This window comes from Dromiciops gliroides, chromosome 3, assembly GCF_019393635.1.
Source record: "Dromiciops gliroides isolate mDroGli1 chromosome 3, mDroGli1.pri, whole genome shotgun sequence".
In the NCBI taxonomy this organism is placed as follows: domain Eukaryota; kingdom Metazoa; phylum Chordata; class Mammalia; order Microbiotheria; family Microbiotheriidae; genus Dromiciops; species Dromiciops gliroides.
Window position 1 is genome coordinate 598,863,983 of NC_057863.1, and position 24,225 is coordinate 598,888,207.

Genomic DNA, 24,225 nt, shown 5'->3' on the forward strand with positions numbered 1-24,225 from the left:
GATTCATAAAAAAAAAAAAAGATCACTGTTGGAACAAGGTCCCGCAGGAGGTAAAATCGAATGGGATCAAGGGCACTGGTAGCCTTGGGAAGGAGTAAAGATAACTTTTCCTCTGATAGAAGAAAAGGGGAAGAGGAAGGACGATGTGGAGACATGTGAGGAGACAAAACAGTGAATTATTTAGGGAATTATTTAAGTTTGAGAGGTAGGGGTATAGTTAAGAACTTCAGAAAAGAAGAAACATTTTGGAATTGTCAGTAGGTGGACAATAAGATTAGAGTAGAATTATTGAATGACAGCAAAGGCACAAATTTAAAAACAATCTTTAAAAAAAAGGCCACAGAAAAAATAAATACTTTAGGATATGTGACAGAGGAAATTATAATTTAGATACGGCGTTTAACTACATGACCTTTGAGGTTCTTTCTAAATAAGGTTCTCAGTTTGCAGTCCACTAAAACCAATGGAATGCAATTCTATTTTATGAATTCTGAATTATATTTGGCAATTTTGTGTTTTGTCAACACACAAACCAGTTATGAGGCATGATATTTTAAAGTCAACATACTAAAATAAATTTAGCTGTCAGTAAGGGTTTAGTTTATTGAGGAACAAACTAAATGCATTAGTGGTAGTTATGTGACTGCTTTTAAGGCCACAGAAGAATCAACAATTTGGTGTCTAATATTTTTGCTTACTATCACAGGGAAATTTAAAGAAAACAGCAGAAAAACTTCTATCTCCAATTTACATTCTCACAAGACCAAAAAGTGATCCAAAGACTTTCCAAATGTCTTTTCAAAGATGCCTGTTTAAATCTCTCCCAAGAAAGCTTTTTAATTTTATTACCTCGATGGTGTTCACCAATATTCTGATACAGTTCAAGTAGAAGAGTTATGAAGTTTTGCAAATAAGACCCTGATATTATACAATATCATATTAAATAAAGTTATAAGGGATTCTGTTGCTGTGTTGTCCCTATTGATGTATATACTTTAACAGTTTAGATATGAAGAATGTTGCCATTCCTTTTTTTAAAAATAGCCTTTAGTGAAAAATGTGACCCCCTACTATGGCATTATTCCTAGGCAAAATTTAGGTCTGATTGCTATAAATAGGAGAGAACATGGAATTGTGGCAAGAATACTAGATTTGGTGTGAGCAAAGATGAGTTCAAATTGGCCTTGCCACTTACTAGCTATGTGACTTTGGGCGAGTCACAGTATTTCTCTGGGCCTCTCTATTACCACATTTGTAAAATATATTCACCATACTAATTTATAGGGTTGCTGTAGGGAACAAATAAAATAATGTAAAACTCTATAAATAGTAAAGTGTTATGCAAACCTACATGGATATCATCATCATTTCTATATATAGCACTTTACCACTGGTTAAAATGTAACAAATAAATGTGTGTGTGTGTGTGTGTGTGTGTGTGTGTTGCTATACTTCTGAAAGAAGGTTAATAGCTGTTCTCTGAGCCTTCAAATCAGCACACACTTCACACAAACTTGCACAACTCTACTGCTGCTAGTAGTAGCAGTCAGTGCACACAGAAGAGAAAAAAACCCACTTTTCTCTCACAAAAATCATGGATGTTTTAAACACACAGGAGAAAGAATCAAATGGGAAGTCTCTGATGTTTGGCAAAAACTGACCTTTACTAAAAACATGGCTTCCCCACATTCCTTACATTCACAGGACTTCTCTTCCACACCAATGTCAGTTTCCTAAGTGATGGTTTATCGCTATTGGCTGTCCTATTCTCATCCTCATTACAAGAAACATTAAATCAGCTCAAATGCCACCTTCTGCATGGAGTTTTCCTTCCCCTGTTACTTTGTATCTGTTCTGCACGTGTTTTTATCCCCATTAACACCCCGTGAATATAAGGATTGTTTCTCTTGCTTTTGCTATCTCCAGTGCCTAGCAGAATGCCTGGAACATATAGCAAATGTGTAACAACTGCTTGCTAATTAACTGACTGAATGAATTAAGAACTCACCCATTTTTTCCTTGCCACAGCAGTGCCCATATTCAATTTGTGACTATAGCAACTGAAATACCCACCAAGAATACAAGCCAGTACACTCAAGTTCCTCTACTCCAAGCACATATAACTCAAATGCCAGGCAAAGCAAAAGGCAGCACCCATGAATTGGTTCTGTGTTTTCAACTTGTGGCTTTGAGTATAGGCTAAGGGATCCTGCAAACAGGACACAAGGACACCTGTATTTTACAGTCTATAGAGAGATATGTGTTATGTTGGTACACACATACACAGGAAGAGATCAGAGCCCATTCTCAGATGCTGCTTGAAGTAGTAATAATAGCTATTTTCATGTTATGTTAAAGTTCACAAGTGCTTTATTCATAACAATCCTATGAGGTGAATAGCTATTATTATCCCCATTCAGGAGGTTAGAAAACAGGCTTCTAGACAAATGATCTGTCAACACATCAAAGAGCTAATAAGTTGTGGAGCTGGAACTTGACCATGGTCCTCTAACCCCAAATGCAACATTCTTTCCACAACACTAGAGCTTTAAATATTTTTTTTTGTTTTGGGGTTTTTTTTGTCTTTTTTTTTTTTGCAGGGCAATGGGGGTTAAGTGACTTGCCCAGGGTCACACAGCTAGTAAGTGTCAAGTGTCTGAGGCCGAATTTGAACTCAGGTACTCCTGAATCCAGGGCTGGTGCTTTATCCACTGCGCCAACTAGCCGCCCGCTTTAAATATTTTTGCTAAACAAAATATTACTTGAAATAAGTGGATCAATTTGTCTTAAATTTTTTTTTGTGGGGCACCCAACAAAAAGATATGGGTAAAAACCTCATACAAACATCAGTATCATGGAAATCTCTGTTATGACTTCCAACTAATTTACAACTAAGGAAAAAGAGGTTTAAATAGGGACTAGCCCTATTCCTAGGAGTTAGTCAGGCATTTCTCTCTTCCCTCTCTTTACCCTTACTAAGTCTTCTCTGTAGCATCCAAAAGGGAGCAAATTATAAGCTCATAAAAATATCAGTTAAAGGATCATCTTTTTCCCCCAATAGGGACCCTCAAGCAAAAACAAACCAAAAAACCCCAATAAAATTAACAGAAGAGAAATACCACCAACATTATCAATAAATCCCTAATATTGACATGGATTATAAGAATCCTTTTCTATGACATCCACGTGTATTACTTCTATAATTCAAGAATTTTATTTCATCAGTGAGGGTACCTCCTCCACTAACACAGAGTACTTCCTTCATCGATTTCTCTTATAACTCAACAGGAGTCTTCATGAATTGCAGTGGCCAGAAAATTCATCAATTTACAGTCAACCTTAGTGACAAATTTCTCCATTATTAGTTGGGTTGGTCCTCAGTTGACAGGCATTCAATTAATTACTGAGACCATACTTAATTAAGAATCACCACCTTGGCAAGAACAACAAAATTGATACTGTGATGTCAAAACTTTCAAGAACTCAGGGTCACTTTTATCCATCAGGGCAGTTATTCTACAGAGGGAAGTATTCCACAAACCAAACAATTCCTAAGATCGCTATGGTGGTGCCAGGTTTAAGAGATACAAGTTTATGCTATTTGCAATTCAGTTATACAGAACATTTAAAAAGTATGATAAAGGGAAGTGAAATGAATTATGCAATAACATCTTGACATTTAAAAAAAAAAAGAAATTACTTTGTTAGTCACAGTGTTGATTGCCAGAGTTGGAGAGGCACTTCCCGAAATAATACACTCCATTCCCAAAGAATCTGAATCTATGCTATATGGAGTTGAGGCCTAAAATGCAAGAACAAAACAAATAATTAGCAGCTTATAACCTGAAACAAAGTTAATTCAATTTTAAAGGATTTCACTAACTCCTCCAGTTCCCAATGCTATACATTCTTTCTACCACAGGTAAGAAAGAGCTTAACTATCCACTGGAGCCTAATTTGGCCTTTTTAACTTTTTATCTTGCTACAGCCTATTTCACTGAGGGCTACCTTAACATCTTTTAGTTTCAGTTATTACCCACCCACTCACTATCTATTAACCTGAAAACAGGTAGTGTGGTATATGGTAATATTAAAAGCAGATGCATTTTAGTTTCTTTACAGAGAGAGCAAATACAAGAGAGCGCAAGCTAGTACACTTGCATGCATGTTTTCTCCTGGGCCTCAAATAGTGGCATTCTGATTGTACTAGAGAAAGACATAAATGAAAATGTTTTGCATGACTACACATGTATAGCCTATATCGAATTGCTTGTCTTCTCAATGAAGGGGGTAGGAAGGGAGGGAGACAATTTGGAACTCAAAGATTTATAAACAAATGTTAAAAGTTGTTTTTACATGTAATTTGGGGAAAAATAAAATATCAAATAAAAAAACTTAAAGAATATAGTTATAAAAAAAGACATATAAGAAAAGTTGCATTTTCTACTGGTCAATGTAGCTAACATTTATTAAGCTGCTTTATGTATAGGAGTGTTGCTAGGATCAAATGCACTTATTACTGAAAACCTAATATATACAAAGGTGTTGTGTGGATGCAACTATTTTAAGATCAAAGACTTCAGAACTGTAAAGAATCCTAGAGGCAACACAGGCAACCACTTCATTTTACAGAAGAGAAACTCAGGACCAGAAGGATTAAGTACCTTGCCTAAGGATAGAGTTTCTAAGTGACAGACATGAAAGTCAAATTTGGGTCTATTAATTTCAAATCCTGTCCTATTTAATAACTAGATGAGAAGGAAAATGGGATGACTTTAAAGTCATGATTTTAAAGTGTCTTCATACTAAAATAAAGAAGCATTAGTATTAACAGGGCTGCTATATGGTGCAGTCAAAGAGCACCAGGCCTGGAATCAGGAGGACTCATCTGCCTGAGTTCAAATCCAGCCTCATTCTTACTAGCTATGCGATCCTGGGTAAGTCACTTAACCCCACTTGCCTCGGTTTCCTCATCTGCTAAATGAGCTGGAGAAGGAAATGGCAAACCACTCCAGTAGCTTTGCCAAGAAAACTCCAAATGGGACCATAAAAAGTCAGACAAAACAGAAACAACTGAATAACAACATTATTAAAAGATGATTTTATTTTATGAAGCTTTGTAGTGGTACTTTTGCAAAGGTGACAGAGTAGGTGAAATATAAATTAAGGTAGCATAAATTTTCCAGCTTCCAAATATAGATGCCAGGTAGATGTTTTTTAGTTATCAAAGAAAGAAAAAGAAAGAGGAAAAAGAAAAGCAGAATGTTGATAAAGGCCACTGGTTTCTAATTCTGTGTTAAGGGTCAGATTAGGAATATGGAACAAGAACCTGGAAGGCTCTTCTAAAAGAAGGTCCAAAGAGAAAACAAAGCCGACTTGATTTAGTATTTGCTGGGTCTTATACACAAACTCTGCTTTTCACTAAAATCCTCTTCCAGGGCCCCTCAGTGGCACAGATTAGACAAGCAAACTACTCCCTCTGGCAGTTCCTATCAAGTAGAGAAGGAATGCCCTCAGATAACCAGTTATACACCTATTGTCAAAGTGTCATACACCTATTGTCTGAGTACCAGCCTAGCTATTTTTGGAGAGGGTGATCACCACAATGTTAGTCAATAGTGGAAGTCAGAGCAACTCATGAAATGCCATCCATTAAGATAAGTAGGGCCAATGATCTGCATAATTCCAAAACAAAAACCACCTCTGTAATATAGGATAAAATGATGAGGAAAATAGAGGGTGTCATGTCATTTAGCATAATCAAGACTTGACTGACACTGTTATAAAAATAAACACAACAGGAGACCATATAGTGCTTTATGGTTTAACAAGTATTTTACATGTTATTTCTCATTTGATTGGGGGGGGGGGGCCCGCACCAGCGCTCGAGACAATGGGGGTTAAGCTACTTGCCCAGGGTCACACAGCTAGTGAGTGTCAAGTGTCTGAAGCCCAATTTGAACTCAGGTCCTCCTTTATCCACTGTGCCACCTAGCTGCCCCTCATTTGATCTTTACCCAATAACTCCATGAGGAAGAGAGCACAAGTATGTCTAGCTTCATTAACAAAAGAACTTGCTATAAATCAGAGTCGTGTTGAAGCTACAACTAAAACTCAGATCATAAGATTTTAATCTAATGATTTGTTAACTATACCAAAATATTGCCTACTGCTATAGATTATGTGTGATTCTAATGTACTTCTAATCACTGATCAAAAAAAATTTTCCCCGTGCTTTTTACTAAATAAAAATTAATTTGGGCTAATGAAGCTTTAAGCTTTAGCTGTATCTTTTGTATTACCGTGCATACAGTAGATCCTTAATGTTAAGTATTTGTTGAATTAAATCCATTGGTCACCATATAAGCAGACCATTCTCTATCAGGATAAAGAATGAGAAATTTTCTCATTATAGAGGAATAAGGAAGGGAGAGGAGGTTAAAATAGGGTGGGATATTTTCCATGGCTAGGATATTAGGTGCTGGGGGAAGAGAAGAAATTGGAGGTAAAGGCTAGCTATAAAGATAAAACTCTGTTTTACTTTATGAATTTGTGTAAGATTTTGATGACAATAAGGTGCTATGATAATAATGTAAATATGCCTTAATTTTCCCTAATTCAGCCTAATCTCCCAATCTAGGCTAGCCTACTCCAGTTTAGTTATGTTGATTCATAACTAACTTGGGGAAGAGGGAAATCAAAGAGAATTAAGAGAAATCAAAATTCTTTAGCTTCGCATTCAAAGAGCTGTCCACAACCTAGTTTGAAACTACCTTTTCGGACTTCTAATAATATTCCCCTTCATGTGTCCTATGCTCCATACCGATAGAAATCTAAATGTATTCGTCCAAACTGGTCTACTTATTATGCCTGAAATATTTACTAATAACATTTCATGTAATTAGCACTAAGAGCTTACAAAGCATTTACACTGTTCCTTGCTCTTGGACCATGCTTCTTTCTTATCCCCTCCTCTTGCTAATCTTCACCAGCTGAAATCCTATAAGGAAGGTAATTTAGTGCTTCAAGGACCAGCCCAAATGAGATACCTTTTCCACAAACTTTCCCAGACCTTTGTGATTGGAAGGAACTTCTCCATTCTCTGAACTCTAGCACTTTCTGTATGTTCTCTGAACTCTAGCATTGTGTATATACACACACACACACACACACACACATATATATATATATATATGCATATATATATATATATATAAAATGTAGTCATAATGTGTAAATTAGATTGTCAACACCATAAAAGCAGTGATCCTGTTCTTCTTTGTAAATACCTCAGCAGCTAGCATACAGCTTTATATTGAACAGGTGGTTCAATCGATAAATGTGTGCTGAATCAAAGAATGAAGAGCTCTCTGGACTACTTTCCCAAGCTTCTTAGGTTACTGGTGTCATAATCACAGATTTCTTTCTTTCCAGAGAATTCTAGACAGTGACCTCCATTGAGGCTGAGGAGTCAGAATGCTTTTCCAAGCCATCACATGTTTTTCTTCTCCTCAGGAATACCTCACTTTCTCTATACACAACCATCACCTTTTGCCAGTCTCCTTAAGACGAATTTTCTTCATGAAACTTTCTTAGAAAAGTATGGCTTTACTCATTAGATAAGACCTTTACTCTCTCCTCAACAATGCCAACATACATAAGTACCTCAGGGGATCCAATCCAAAAAGTATTTATCACACGTCTGTTAAGTGGGAAACATGATAAAATGGAACCTGCATTCATGGGGTTGTTACTCTTATAAGGATCCAATGAAATGGTGTAAAGTGCTTTGTTCATCTTAATGCACTACATAAATATGAGATGGTATTATTTATTATTAGGCACTGGGAATACCAAAAAAAATAAATAAAAACAAGAAGGAAAGATATCATTCAGAGTATTTCTATTCTACTGAGGGAATATGTCAATAGCTATATATACACGAAAGAGCACTAACAATTAGGAGATTAGAAAAAGTCTCCCCCACCAGAGGTAGTACAGGCAGGATTTCCCCACCAGAGGAAGTCCAGGCAGGATTTTTTTTTAAGTGCCTCATTAAGTGCCAAAAATTTATCAGGTGTAGTGAGTGCAGAGGGCATGCATTTCAGGAATGAAAAGGAATGGGCATGGAGGCAAGAGATGGATGAGGGACTCTGGCAATAGCAAGATGGTCAATGTGGCTGAAAAAAAATCAAGCTAAGGAGTTTCTAAGTTGTCTTAGAGGTAATAAATGGGCCAGTGAAGCCACTCATAATCACCCTGTAGAATCATCTTGACCTGATACATTATCCAGTTGTATGTGCAGATACTGAGATAGTGAATCATTTTCTATCAAGTACTGGCTCAAGGTGGGGAGAAGCCTATATCATCATTCACAAATTTAGGTATGAAACAGCTTAATTTAGTAGTGACATTTTGCCCCCTTTAAGGAAAAACAGTAAAGATATTGATATTGAGCTTAAATTTTAAATTAAGAATAAGGAACATCATTTTATTGGAAAAACATGATATTTTAAAAATATTCCATAAATTAACAACCAGTTAATAGAGAAAAAGAAAGGGATGGAGATATATAAGGTAGGTGGGAAAAAAAGAAAGGAAGACTGAGAAGAAGGGAAAGAAATAAAGGGAGGACAGAGAAACAGATATACTTGTCATATTAGAAATTAGACCATCTTAGTATTATGAAAATACTTTTGACCTTGAGGGCCCCCTGAAAGTATCTCAGGGAGTCCCAGGGGTTCCCAGACCATACTCTAAGAATCACTCAACTAGTCTATTATCTTTCCCTCTCTTGAGTTTAAAATGCCTACCTAACATCAAGTTTGAGATATCCAAATGGTGATACAGGACTGGAGATTAGAGATAGATACATATATCTGAGAATCATCTGCAAAGATATAATACTTGAACCCATGGAAGCTGACGAAACACCAAATGAGACAGCACAAAGAAGAGAGATGAGTGTCTAAGACAGAGCCTTTGGGAACACTCTTGGTTAGTAGGCTTAACCTGTATAAAGATCCAAAAAAAGAGACAGGCAAGTGTGGAACCAAGAGAAAGCAGGGTCACCAAAAACCTAGAAAAGAGCTTTCAGGAGTAGAGGGTGACTGACAGTGACAAAAGTTGAAGAGAGGATAAGAAGGACATGGATTGAGAAAAGGATATGATATCTGGCAATTAAGATATCAATGATAACTTTGAAAAGGGAGAGGGCAGGTAGTGAAGCCAAGATGGTGGAGGAAAGACATTAAATGCACAGAGCTTGTGATACAATTGCCCCAAAAACAGCAACAGAAGAACCCCTAGAGCAGAAAAACACACAGAGATATGGGCTGAGATCATTCTCCAGCTGTGGATAGATTGCAGAGGGCTGTTCTGGGCTACGAGTAAAGTCCAACCCTTCGATAGCGCTGACAGAGACCCCAGGCACGCCGCCTGAGGAATTTGCCCCAGAGCCTCTGAATCAGCTACAGCACCAGCATCTTCTAGAACTGAGCATGCGGTTGGGTGAGAGGGCTGAATGGCTGGCTGGGGGGAAAGTGCAGGGGTATCAGCAGGATGTACGGAGGAATTCAGCTGTCCCACCCCAGCAGGGAACTAGGAAGAAATCCTGAGCAGCGGGAGGCCCAGGTGGGGGAGGGGCACGGACTCCTTGCAGCTAAGAACCACACCACAGAAAGCTTTGCTGGTTGGTTGTTTAGTAAGTATGCTTGAGGTTATCTTCAGACCAAAGAACAGGCCAGGGGAGAGTAAAACCTGCCCTCCCTCAAACCAAAACACCTGGGACCCTCTGAAGCTGGGAACAGTAGTGGAACCAAAAAGCAGGGCCCTCCAGCGGAGAGTTTAAAGTCAAGTCAAAGATGAGTAGGCAAAGAAAGTTCAGAACTATAGAAAGTTTCTTCAGCGACAAGGAAGATCAAGAGGCACCCTCAGATGAGGAAATCAATGACAGGGCCCCTACATCCAAAGCTTCCAAGAAAAATATGAACTGGTCTCAGGCCATGGAAGCTCTCAAAAGGGACTTTGAAGAGAAAGTAGGAGAGACAGAAGGAAGATGTAGAGAGAGAGAGAAAAGAATGGAAAGAGAAATGAGAGTGATGCAGGAGAGTCATGAGAAAAAAGACAATAATTTGAAAAGTCAAATGGAAAAGGAGATAAAAAAACTGATGAAAATAATTGCCAAAGAATTAGGATTGAACAAATGGAAACTAGTGACCTTATAAGAAACCAAGACACAGTAAAGCAAATCCAACTGAATGAAAAAATAGAGGGCAATGTGAAATATCTCCTTGGAAAAACAGCTTGACCTGGAAAATAAATCCAGGAGAGATAATTTGAAAATCATTGGACTACCTGAAAACCATGACCAAAATAAGAGCTTAGACACCATCCTCCAAGAGATTGTGAGGGGAAATTGCCCTGATATTCTAGAAGCAGAAGCTAAAATAGAAATTGAAAGAATCTACCGATCACCTTCTGAAAGAGATCCCAAAAGGAAAACCTCCAGGAATATTATAGCCAAATTCCAGAACTCCCAGGTCAAGGAGAAAATATTGCGAGCAGCTAGAAAAAAGGAATTCAAATACTGTGGAGCTCCAATAAGGATAAAGCAAGATCTAGCAGCTTCTACATTAAAGGACCAGAGGGCAAAGGAACTGGGACTACAGCCAAAAATCACATAGCCAGCAAAACAGTATAATCTTTCAGAAGAAAAAATGGGACTTCAATGAAAAAGAGCACTTTCAGACATTTGTGATGAAAAGACCTGAACTGAATAGAAATTTGACTTTCAAATACAAAACCCTGGAAAATCATAAAAAGGTAAACAGGGAAAAGAAATCACGAGGGACATTAAAAGGTTAAACTGTTTACAGTCATACATGAGAAAATAATACTTCTAACTCAGTAAGGAATACACAGAGGACACAGGTCTGAACTGAATATGAAGGGATGGTATTTGTAAAGCATTTATTTTTTGTGTATACTTGTTCTTTGTGGAGTAAACAGGGTGGGTTGCCAGGTGTCTGGGGCTAGATTTGGGCTCTGGGCCTCCTGGGCCCAGCGCTGGTGCTTTGTCCACTGTGCCACCTAGCTAACCCATGATGATATCTTTAAAATAGGGGTAAGGGGTAGGAGGAATAGACTGGGGGAGGGGAGAGGTGGAATGGGGAGAGGTAGCTCACATGAAGGAAAGAAGAAAAAAGCCCATGGAGGGGAGGGGAAGAGGGGAAGGAAGGGGAGTGAGTGAACCTCACTATCATCAGAATTAGCTCAAAGAGGGAATAACATACATACTCAAGCAGGTATAGTAATATATTTTTGCCCTGAGGAAAAGTGGGAGGAGAAGGAAAAGAGGGGAAGGAGGGAAGGGAAGTTTTGGGGAGGGAGCTGTAAAAAGCAAAACACTTTCAAGGAAGGTGAAGATGTTCTGCATAACACCACATGTATTACATATATTGAATTGCTTGATTTCCTAGGGAGAGTTGAGGAGGGAGGGAGGAAGAAAAATTTAGAAAACAGAATTAGCTCAAAGGCCTTAACCACATCAGAATGGGCTTAAGGGAATAACACACACACCCAATTGGGAAGAGTAATCTATTTAACCCTACAGGAAAGTAGGAGGGGAAGAGGATAAGGAGAGAGGGGTGAATGAAGGGAAGGTAGAGCAGGGGAAGGGACAGTCAGTAGCAAAACACTTTTGAGGAGGATTAGGGCAAAATAAGATAGACAATAGAATAAATATCATTGGAAGGGAATGGGATGGAGGGAAATAGTTATGATTAACTACAATGTCAAAACGTATGGTACCTACTCTGCTGGGCTATTGTGAAGAAAATTCTCTGTCAAGTTCAAGGTACTATATAAAAATTATGATGAACAGAATGCTATCAGAAAAACCTGGAAAGACCCACATGAACTGAAGCAGAGAGAAATGTACTGTATACAAAATAACAGCATTAGTGTAAGATGATCTGCTGGGAAGCACGTGGTTATTTTCAACAAGGCAATGATCCAATATAACTCTGAAGAACTTATGAAAATTGCAGTCCATCTACAGAGAAAGAACTGATGGTATCTGAAAACAAAAACATTTTTTTTGACAATTCCTTAATCTGAAGTTTTGTTTTTATCTATTTTTTCTCACAACCTAGATAATGTAAAATTGTTTTCCATGACTACTCATGTATAATTTATGTTGAATTGTTTGAGTTCTTGGGGTGAGGTTGGCGGGGGGGGGGGGAGAAGGAGGAAGAGAAGTTGGAACACAAAGTTTAAAAAAAAAAAGAACGAAAAGTAAGAGGGCAGTTTCTGTTGAAAGATGAGGTCATGTGACCTTGGGCAAGTCACTTAACCCTCATTGCCCTGCAAAAACTAAAAGAATAAAAGAAAAAAGAAAGATGAGGATTATGAGTCAGACTGGAGGATTTAGAAGGGAGTGAAAGGAGATGAAGTAGAGACTCCAAGTGTAAATGGCTTTCTTCACATGTTTAGCCAAGAGGAAAGATACAAATTATGATTGCAAAAGATGCAAGCTAGTGGAGATGATTCACCAGGGGTCGAGACACTGATGAAAGGATGACTGTAGCCACTACAGAGATCAATGCTAGGAAAGAACTGAAGGATGGAGGTTATAGTAAGGACAAAGAAAAGGGTTAAATGTTATAAGCCATAGGGAAACATAAATGATAAAAGGTAAATGATAAAAGAAGTTGAACATGTGGGTGCAAAATCAAAGGTATGACCTTTGTGTGTAGCTGAGGTGGAGGTCATGAGATGAGCAGATTAAAGAAATTTAATTTATTAAGTACCTGCTAATGTAGTTAGGGGTGCATCAATGTATTCTGAAATTCCCTATTACAAGACAGGGAACTGGGTCGGAAAGAAAGACTATGAGTCAGGTAATTAACTTACTCGTTGAGGAAGAAAGGAGAAAACAGAGGGGGTCAACTGCCTCCAGAATCAGAGTTGAATGATGAATTTGGGTTGTTGTTTGTCCTTTGTTCTTCTAGAAGAGGACCATGAAATCAGAGTGATGTCATGACTTGCACCAAATTGGATTTAAGTGAGAGAAGGCTGTGCAAGGTCACCAACCTCACTCTCTCCTCCAGAGCCATCTGGGTCCAGTGGCGAGATATACATCAGGACTACTGGAGATGACCTCGAATATCTAAGGCAATTGGGGTTAAGTGACTTGCCTAGGGTAACACAGCTAGTAAATGTCTGAGATGAGATTTGAACTCAGATCCTCCCAACTTCAGGGCCAGTGTGCCAACTAGCTGTCCTTGAATTTAGGTATCTTAAATCTAAAAGGAGGAAAGAAAAGATGCTGAGTGATGATGGTACAGGAAAAGATCAGAAGTGGCAATAAGGAGCACCATGTTAGTGAGTAAGAGAGCAAGTACAACCACCATTGGAAAGGGTAGCCAGGGATGTAATGTTATCTGGAAGGTCTCAGTGAATACCAGAAGATGGACAAAGAAAGGAAACATTTTAAGATGAAAGAACATTTGTGAATTATGGAGTATAATCCCAGAGAGCATAGTGGAAGGGGTGGGCAGATCTGGAATTGAGGGAGAGGGGAACTGAATTGCAATTCTTACAACTGATCCTGGTCCTTGCCCTCCACCACCCCCTTCCCTCAATCCTCCACCATGGGGTGGCCAGCTGCCTCTTAATATGCTTCAGTTTTGTGAATCTCTTTCTAAAATTTGGCCTCCAATCTGATTAGACAATATTTAAACCAAAGCTACATGAAAATATCCGATAACCTCATGAAGCTGAGAAAGTTTGCTAGATATGGTATCAATGTCAGGACTTTAAAGGACCAGAAATTGGGGGGCGGGGGGGGAGGAATGGCAGTCAAGACTCAAACTTACTTCACTATGTAACAAGACCTTGGGAGAAGACAAGAGTGTTCTAGGGGGTCCATAGCATAGTCCATGCATAATTCCATAGATGTAATAGGGAGGCAATTCTTAGTTTTATATTGTGAAAATCAGCACTTAAATTATGGTACTACTCTCCCAAAACACAATGATCTGTAATTACAATCTTTCGAGCTGCTATCATCTCTTGACTTTTCATCAAGAACAAAAGTTATTCGTTGAACCACAGAATTATAATATCATCTAATAAGGTGACGTTACAGATTTTGTACATTCCTGATTACAGGTACTAACGTGAGTATGCTTACTCTTCCCTACAACTACAACTACAACTAGCTCTAAGGCAGAGATCAAGAGCCTTATTTTCTCTTTTCTTATCAGGATAATATAGAGCCTCTGCACACAGTAAGTATATACTTAGTGTTGCTAACTGACTTGTTGGTACTGTCCCACAGTGACAGCATGGATATCTAGCGGAACCATAACAGACACACAAAAATTAATTTCCTTTGATGCTTTAAACTAGCCATTATAATTACTCTTGTTCAATCAATCAACAGACATCTATTAAGAACCTAGTATGTACCAGGCACAGTGGAAGGATACCACTCCACCTGTCCATCAGTTTGGCTATCATTCTTATCACCTGATAGTCCCACATCCTTTGCCAATGAAAACACACTTCACAATCTTATACCTGTCATGCATCTTGTTCCATCATCCCTCAAAATGTTTGTAATTTGACTTCTTTTTTCTTTTTTTTTAAGCGAGGCAGTTGGGGTTAAGTGACTTGCCCAGGGTCACATAGCTAGTAAGTGTTAAGTGTCTGAGGCCAGATTTGAACTCAGATACTCCTGAATCCAAGGCCAGTGCTTTATTCACTGCACCTCCTAGCTGCCCATACCCCCATATACTTTGTAATTCTGTACATGTACCCTCCCCGACACCAAGTAGAATGTAAATTCTTTGAATGCAGGAATGGTTCTGCTTTTGTCTTTTTATCCAGACTGCCTTGGGAAATAGCAGGCATTTAATGTTTGTCAAACTGAGTCAAACTGATTTACACTTCATTCACAATATAGTCTTCCAACTGTAAAGCTGTGGTTCACTGCTGAAAAACATTTGCAAAAGTCTGTAGATTCCTTTTTCTTATTTTTATTAGGGAAGTTTTTAATGCATATAGTAACTCTTTTCACAAAATTTTTATAGAGCTGAGAAAGTAAGGGATATGGACCTTCCACCATCATAAATGGTAAAAATACTATTTGTGATTTTGTTCTTTGCAATTTTCTCTGTCAATTTTAAGCTATATTGAGAACAAATTACTGAGTTAGAATTTTGCTATCTCCAGTATGGGTTTCTTATATGTATTCTTGGTCAGGTATAGCTATTCTTTGTAACTTCATCTTAAGGGCTATTACCACCTCTTCATAGAATACCTTTAATTGAGAGATGATAAAAGTTCAAACTCGGTGAATGGTTCCACTCTCACTGACAACGAGTAAAAGAGATTCCTGTAAAAAGATCAGTAGATGCACAGTTCTCTCTAGAGAATACAAAAAGAACTGGTTTCATTATGTTCTCAAAGTAACAAAGGGACAATTTCAAGGGACACTTGGTGGATCGGTCAATCATTAAGTATCTACCATATGCCAAGCATTTTACTAAGCTCTTGGAATACAAAAAAAGACAAACGATAGCCCTTGTCTTCAAGGAGCTCACAATCTAGTCAAGAAGATAACAAGCAAAAAAAAAAAAAAAAAACCCAAGGTAAATAAATATTCGACAGAGGAAAGACACTAGTATAGAAGGTGGGATTTTGACTGGGACCTGAAGGAAAGCTAAGAAAGCCAGGAGGAAGAGATAAAGAGGAAATACAGTAATAGAATGTCTTTTTTGAGGAACTACAAGGAATTGAGTGTCACTAGATTGAAGAATACATGAGAAAGGTAGGATGTAAGAAGATTAGAAAGGCATGTGGGAAATTATAGTTTATGAATGGCTTTGAATGCCAAACAGAAGGTCCATGAGGTACAGTAAAGTGAATAGATGAACACTATGAAGATAACTATTTTCCACGACTAATTTTGTCTTTTAAGATGAAGAGGTAGAAAAATTCTATGAGGACTTGATGAAAGTCTCTGAATTAAGTCAACATCTCTTAAAATTCAGTAATTTCAACAAGACCCAAACAAGGGGAAATGACAAAAACTACTGATATCCATCCCCTAGCATTCCCTCTTTAGTCTACACATTATATATACCGAACAGTACTTTGCAGTCTTTGGTTTTATCTGAGTTTTTCTTTATCAATCAATTACAAAACAATGTTTTACAAGAAATTTTTTATACTATTCTTAACAAAAGCCAAACCAAATTCTCAAGGAAGTTGCCTCATTAGTTTGGGAAGTCTTAGATTAATTTAAGTAATAGAAGTACTCCTTAGAAGGTGAGGAGGTAGACCAGAAGTTGTGACTACTGTCTGACTACTACTGAGTGAGGAATCAAAATTATTAAACCTTGTAACAATAGGACCACAATAAACTGTTAATACAAACTGTGAGCAGATATGGTTTTGATGAGAGATTTTTAAGGGCAGGATGGATATATGCTCCTTTGGTTTTTCAAAGGAGAGATCTTTAAAATTAGAATAATTTAATTAATTAATTTGCCTCTGAAAGATTTGTACCTAAAACACAGAATAAGGATTTTTTTTTTTAACACTACACTGGAATCTAGGATCAAGGAATGAAAAGTGTGATTAATATCTTCTTCAAAAAAGAGTCAGGAGGTGTTAGATATGAAAAACAACAAATGAAATTTTTAAAAAAATGAAAACGGGCTATATTTTAATAGTGATTATAAAGGTAGTATTTATATAAAGATCAGCTATCAGAACTTAAAATGGGTGATCACTGTAAGTACAACAAAGAAAAAAATGGAAAATTATGAGGAATTTTTTTTTCAAGTACACACACAAAATTGAGGAGAAAATGAGCTTTTGGAAAGTGGCATGAGAGCCAAGTAAACGTAGATTGTTTAGAGAGCATTTGTGGATAAAACCAGATGGCAGACAACAAATAAATGCAATGAGTTACATTATTTATTACTTTAATACTTAAAGCACCAATGATTCCATCAGTGAAGGCATTCCCTCCACCAACACAAATCACAAATCTACACTTTAACAGTCTCAACATGAGTTACTTTTGGTGAGAGGAATTTTATCCCTTAGGTAAACTTTTTGACAGTGACAAAGTACTACATTTTTAAATTGATTTTTTCTGGGGGAGAAAGAAAGATAGAAGTATATCTACCAAATATACCCTTTCCTCAATATAAAAAAAGGGGAAAAGCTCTGAAAAGTGTGGAAAGTAAAATTTTGCATACTGATTCCTGTTTTCTTACTATTTTTTTTTGGTAGGGCAATGAGGGTTAAGTGACTTGCCCAGGGTCACACAGCTAGTAAGTGTCAAGTGTCTGAGGCTGGATTTGAACTCAGGTCCTCCTGAATCCAAGGCCAGCGCTTTATCCACTGTGCCACCTAGCTGCCCCCCTGTTTTCTTACTATTGATTTCTACTGTAAATGGGTAACTTATTTTCACAAGGAAAATTTGTACATGGTATCATATAAAGAGATATTGTACTAAAAACCTAATAAACAGAAAACTCATGCTCAAAGAAGTATATATAGTTTTCAAAAGGGAAAAAGAAAGGTAGAAAAAATGACAACCCACAAGAAGGACATAACTTCCAAGAAGCATACTGATGTTTTAGGGTTTGGATATGTTTTGAGTTTTCCTCCTACCCTGATCCATGATTCAATTTAAAATGTACAAAACCTAATTCCACATACATATTCAAATAATAGCTAGCATTTATGTAGTACTTTCAGATTTGCAAAGCACTTTACAAACATTGTCTCATTTTATTCTCACAACAATCCCATGAGACAGACACCATTATCCTCACAACAAGAAACTGAGGCAGAGTTGTGAAAGGTTACATTGCCACTACTGAGGTTGAATCTGAACTAAAATCTTCCTGATTCTAGATCTAATATTTTATCCGCTGATCCACCTAGCTGCCTCAGTGACAAATTACAAATGATACGAAATAACTATTTCACAGTTTTAATTAATTCAACATTTCACACCCTCATTTAAAAAATAATAGTGCTTATTTGTACTCAGGGAAAATGCATTTCTGGGATAGATGGTCAAAATCTGTTGTCTCAGTTACCAAATTCTAAAAAGGTATTTTGAGCATGTATAGGTCTTTACCATGCCAGGCTTGAGTATAACCAACTAGTCAGGTGGTACTATGTAAGCTACCTGCCTGTCAGTGCAGGAGTACAAATGATAATACAAGCTAACTAGACCTATAGCTAGGAAGGAGATAGATTTTAACTTCCTAAACCTCCTAAAACAATGGTAAAACCACAAACTACTGGGTTGGCTACCTCAAAGCTGTTACACTTCAGGGCTCTGATTTATAGAATCAAAGAATGCTACAGCCAGAAAAAGTGCTTAATCTAACTTCCTCCTATTACAAATGAAGAAACTGAACACCAGAGATGTGAAAGTGTCATGCTCAATTGATGCACAGTAGTAAACAGTAGCACCAAGGTCTGAACCCAGACCTGCTAGTTCTAATTTTGCTATCTCTCCACCTTGCCCCAAACCCCACTTCATCTCCTCTGAAACCTAAAGTTTGAGGTCCTGATGCTCTATGTCAGTGTTTTTCAATTAGGAGTGGGCCACAAAATCTATTCATCTTTGTCAAACATCTCTCTTGGATTTCCATTTTCTTAATCCTCCCCCTACCCTGATTCTTACAAAGACTTTCCAAGGAGATTACAGGAGCTACTATAATACTGTACTATCCAGTACAGGAGCTACTAGACTCTGCTTCCTGACCACAAATCCAGTAGTCCATCCAACTGTGCCACCTAGCTGTAGAAACCAAGGGCTAAATTTTAGTTTAAGAGACTTGACCAGTGTTATAATAATACTGACATGGATAAGAATTAGGCTCAGCGAAAAGACAAAAAGGCACAGTGTAGGTACTAAGGTATTAAAAGTTTAATATATATTTAAGGAAAAACAAGCAATAGAGATTCATGGTATCATTTAAATCCCTTTTTTTGGTATTCTTTGTAATATATAATTGTTCATGTAATATATAATGTTCATGTTTCTTTCCAGAAAGATGAAAGGGGAAAACATTATTTTCAAGTCTTAAGGGTGCTTACCATAAATGGCAATTAATTTCCAAGTGAAAAGAAGTGTTTTGCAGTAGACTAGTCTCAAACTAAGTACAGTGTTGAAGACTAGAATACTTTCATTTATGATACTTTCCTTCTCCAAGATCAGAGATCTCGGTATACTTATTTTGGGGGAATTTAATGAATTTCTGGTTGGGATGATGGGAATATGAGGGTAAGGAATGCTGAAGAGTAAAAGAAAACAACTCTAAAGATCTCAAATATAGCTTACTTTTCCTGGCATATCAAGAAATGAAAAATTCTATAAAAAGCATACAACTAGGAATTTTGTTATACAATTTGATAGTAACATGGCTAGGGGCTGGAGAAAGTATTTCTTATGCAATCCGGACTGTTTACTTTAGAGAATTTGTAGTAACAAGATAAACAAAAGGAAAGACATTTATTATATAAAACCTATCATCTTAAATTAGTGAAGCAATCAAAAGCAAAAACATTCATTATACCAGGAGTCAGAAGATCTTAGGGACTAGTCTCATTTCTCCCTGACTAGCTGCAGTGACTAAGGCAAGCTATTTATCAACTTCTGTTTCAGTTGCCTAATATGGAAAATAGGGATAATCTCTGCCTCACTTCCTAATGTGATTATTGTGTGGATCAAATGAAATGGATATGAAGAAGTGATTCAAAAAGTATGCAGTGCTACACCAAAGGAAAAAGAACAATACTTAGGATGAGAGAATTCATGTTAGAAGTACCCTCAGAATCCAATCTCCTTTGTTTGACAAATTATAATACTATTCTGCCTTTGCTAAGTTCATATTTGTGAAAACTGAAAAACGGTATTTTAACCTACATGAAAATATTCATAGAAAACCTAAGACAAAGAGCTTTACCCGTTCTACAGATCTTGCCCTCTTCTTTGGCCGTGAAGGCAGTGTGTCTTCCTTGGGATTGTTGTCTATCGCCCAATAGGAACCCTAGAAGTGAAGAAAAAATATATAAGATGAACATTCTATTAAAACAAAGGCATATTAGACTAAAGGACTAGACTTTTATAATAAGCATTAAAATTGAGTTTTTGCCTTAACAACCTTCAAAAAAGTACAACTGTCTTTCCAACAAGTTTCTCATATTTTAACTGACCAAGGAATAATTAAGCAACATAGCCAGATAAGCCTGGATTCTACTTTCTCTGGAAGCCATTTCAAATATTATGTCTCCCACCTTAACTTCTTCCCCTAAACTTCACCCAAAGAATCGAGACCATTTGCCAAGAGCTCTCTTCATCCTTCCTCATCTTAAATTATTTAGACATACTATCCCAACATATCTTTCATTCCTTCATTCATTCCAGCTGCCTAATATGCTATGCATTTCCACACAGGTAGAATTCTCTCTACAAAAGTAGCTCTTCTTCCAAATGTTTCCTGTTTCAAGTAATGGTATAATTCTCCCAGGTTCAAATCCACAGAGAACAGTAGTAGTAGTAGTAGTAGTAGTAGTAGTAGTAGTAGTAGTAGTAGTAGTAGTAGGTAAGAAGACTGGCAGTTGTATGGAGGCTTCCTTGGGAACCAAAACTCCCCTCTCATTGGAGTTCTTCAAGCAAATGCTAACCACCATTTGTTGTATATGTCAAGAGCATATCCTTATTCAGGTATTGGTTAGTCTACATGGCTTAAGTCTCTCCCAATTCTGAGCTGTCACTCTACTAGTATGAACAGAGAGGTTGTTGTGTTTACTTGAGTGGGGGGAGGGGTGTACAAAAAAGTTATGGATCAAGATTGTGAAAAAGCCTTAGCTTTCATGATCAAAAGAGACAAGTTGGTAACCTTTAAGACGGTTGTTTCATTAAGTGAGTAGAGTTAGAAGACAGACTGCAAGGAGTTAAGAAATGAACGAGGTAAACAAGTGGTATATTACAGAAGTGTGGCTGGTAAAAAGAAGAGAAACAAGAAAATATCTTGGAATGACAGGGTTAAGCGAAGTGTTTTTGTTTTGCATTGAAACCTAGGTATAAGCAAAAAGGAAGGAGCCAGTAGATAAATAAATATAGTGTTTTAAAAGTGTTAAAAACTTGAACAAGTTTTTCATTGATAAGGCTCTTTTCCCGGCTCTCCTTGGAACTTCAGAAAGCCGTTAAACTTTGAAAATCACAGAAAAGCAATATAATCACAAAAAAAGCTCAAAATAAAGAATATAACATCTAATGATTCGCCAAAATTCAGAAAGAGTGTAGGGCAGTGTACAGAAGTGAACTAAAGATCCCTGATATATACTCTTATTTATAAATGGGTAGTCTGTCTATGAAAGAAGGTAAAATGGGATGAAGAAGACTGAACAATGTGGCCTCTGAAGTCCCTTCTAGTTTTAAATCTATTACTCTTATCAAGTAATTTATTCCTAAAAAACTGAGATTTATTAGAAAATCAAGCTAAAAACCAATATGAATAGGAACATAAAAATAATTTGTTCGGACAGACTAGGAGACAAGAAAGAGGAGACAAAGAAAATAAAAATTTCCAATCTTAGCCAAATTTTTGTATCACATCTCTAAAAATTTTTGAAAAATACTATTCCCTTGTTCTTAAAAAAGGAAGTAAGTATGAGCTATCATTATTTATTTTACTGGGGTGGGGGAAGAAGTGAATAATTTCTAACAAGGATCAAATTAACAGTATACTTATATTTACCCAAACAGCACTACAGCAAAGAGCACCAAGTTCACAATTATTTAAATAAGGAAATAACTATATGGATGGATCACGAAGGTCAACTCTCTAGAAGCAAAGAGTTTGGTTAAAGATGACTGAAATGAATGAATGAAAAGGCATTTATTACATACTACGATCAAAAAACACAGTGCTAAGCACTGGGGGCGGGGCAGGGAAAGGGAGAAAACATACAGGTGAGTTCAGAGAGCGAGAGAGAAAGAAAACACATACAAGAGAAAAGCAATATAATCACAAAGGTGCAGGCCATCTGGTAACCATTTTCTTTAGTGGCATTTCCATAGCCAAAACCATATCTGTTTCTGATGCTGAAACCATTTAACAGTACCTTGCAGGGTCTCTGGTGGCAAAAACTTTTTAATATTATAGAACAGAAAGAAAAGATTAACAGAATAGAAGAGTGACTAATCTTGGAACTTTGACATTTAGCTATTCAGCTACAGAATATGACTTTTCAAGATAGTTTTCTTGGCAAGAACTTATTTAATAGATAGGGGAGGGAAAATTTAGGGATAAGGAAATGACCTGTGATCTCAATGAAATAGGGAACTCAAAGATGAGAAAATTCCCTATATTAATGTAGGTCAGAACCTTCTCTGTAACTTACGGTCTTAGAGAGTTGCTTAGAGCACCGAGTCAGAATCAGGTCTTTCAGGCTCCAACCTGGCTCTATATTTACTTTCTTTAGATGGATTAAACCAAAATGAACAAAAATTCAGAGTTTCTCCATCCATCTTATGGGGCCACTCTGACTTCATTAATAAATGCTTGTCTTCTTACATGCTGAAATTAAATAGATTTTTATTCCTAAATTTTTTTTTTCAAAATTTACATTAAAAGATGGAGCCAAGATAATGTAGTGATTGGAAGTGATGCAGTGAGTGCTTCTCCACAAACTCTTCCCAACAGATCAAGAAAATTCAAAAAAAAGTTATAGTGAGTCCTTTGTCTAGCCCAGCTTGGCATAAAGACACAGACAATGACATCTTCAGGCACTGGAGTCAGATTGGGCCAGAGGCACATTACATGTGAGTACATCACTCCAGTACCCAGGGAGAGGTTGCATACTATGGGCACCCCACAACTTACACCAGGACACTGTGATAGAAAAAGGTGCCAAATGGCAACTTTGTCATCCACCACCCAATTCTAGGTCACAAATCTAGGACAGAATGAGAAAGGCTTTGTGCAAAGTATCTTCTTTAGAGGAGGGAGGCTCTGGGTAGCTCAAAAGATCAAGTTCTGAAGCTGGTAGCAGCAACAGTGGTGTCACATCCAACCTTTATGAAGTAGGGTATCACATCTAACAACTAACTCATCCTGCAAAGGAATAATCAGGGTAGAATCTGACTAAAGAAGAGTGTACAATTCTGCTGTTATGAGCCAACAACGCTTTCCTACTGGCTGACAGGCACAGAATCTGGCAGCATTCTTCATTTGCACAGACAAAAAACCCAGGTCAGGAACTTGCAGAGATCAGACCAGGGGAGGCAGCAATCAGACCTTGCTGCTACTTTGGGAACACTGAAAGCTTATAGGTGCCCAGCCTGTCCCTGAAATCCTGAAATAACACAACACTCAATACCTCAGGAAAATAGCAACAGCCCAGACCTTCCCTCCATAAATGCTGCAGTACAGACCTAGCATGAAATCTGAAATCTCCAGGAAGTAGGCTGGAAGACTGGGCAAACAAACAAACAAACAAACAAACAAAAAAAGAATCCAAACATAATGAGCTATTATGGTAGCGGGAGTGCTCAGGATATTAACATAGAAGAGAATGACTCTAAAACATCTACAAGCATTGCCTCAGAGAAAAATAGCTTGTGGACAAAGTCAATTGTTATTCTTGGAAGAGATAAAACAAGCATTTAAAAAATAATAATTGTATTTTTCTTTATATAAATGGGATGAGAGTACTTGAGAAAAAAAACTGGAAAAGAAATGAGAGCTATGGAAGAAAAAATTAGAAAGGGAATTAAGAGCTTGGCACAAGAAGTACAAAATCTTGCCCAAGCAACAAACTCCCTGAAAATTAGAATGGAACAAAGAGAAGCCAATGTCCACAAGACAACAAGAAATATTAAAACAAAGCCAAAGGGGGGGGGAGGGGAAGAGAAGATAGCAGAAAATGTAAGAGATCAATCACTCCTGAGATGATGAGCATCACACTTCAGGAAAAATATGGAGATTCTATCATTTAGAACACATTATATATTTTAGCATCCTCTTTTGGCCAGAGAAGGGAGGCAATATAGCAACAAGAAGCAACCAAAGAAGTGGCAGCTAGGTGGCGCAGTGGATAAAGCACTGGCCCTGGATTCAGGAGGACCTGAGTTCAAATCTGACCTCAAACACTTGACACTAGCTGTGTGAC

The 24,225-nt window shown here is 37.4% G+C and overlaps 1 protein-coding gene across 4 annotated transcripts in view; it reads right to left on the reverse strand.

The window, feature by feature from the left end:
* The window catches only part of FOXJ3 (forkhead box J3), a 145,953-nt gene that overhangs the window by 35,295 nt on the left and 86,433 nt on the right, over window positions 1-24,225 (reverse strand). For 3 of the 4 annotated variants that reach the window (XM_043996005.1, XM_043996002.1, XM_043996003.1), the window contains exons 5-6: window positions 20,013-20,096; window positions 3,701-3,802 (exon numbers count right to left, since the gene is read on the reverse strand). In XM_043996005.1, coding sequence (XP_043851940.1) covers window positions 3,701-3,802; window positions 20,013-20,096 — 186 coding nt within the window. The remainder of the gene's footprint in view (window positions 1-3,700; window positions 3,803-20,012; window positions 20,097-24,225) is intronic. The other variant, XM_043996004.1, reaches the window with a different exon arrangement.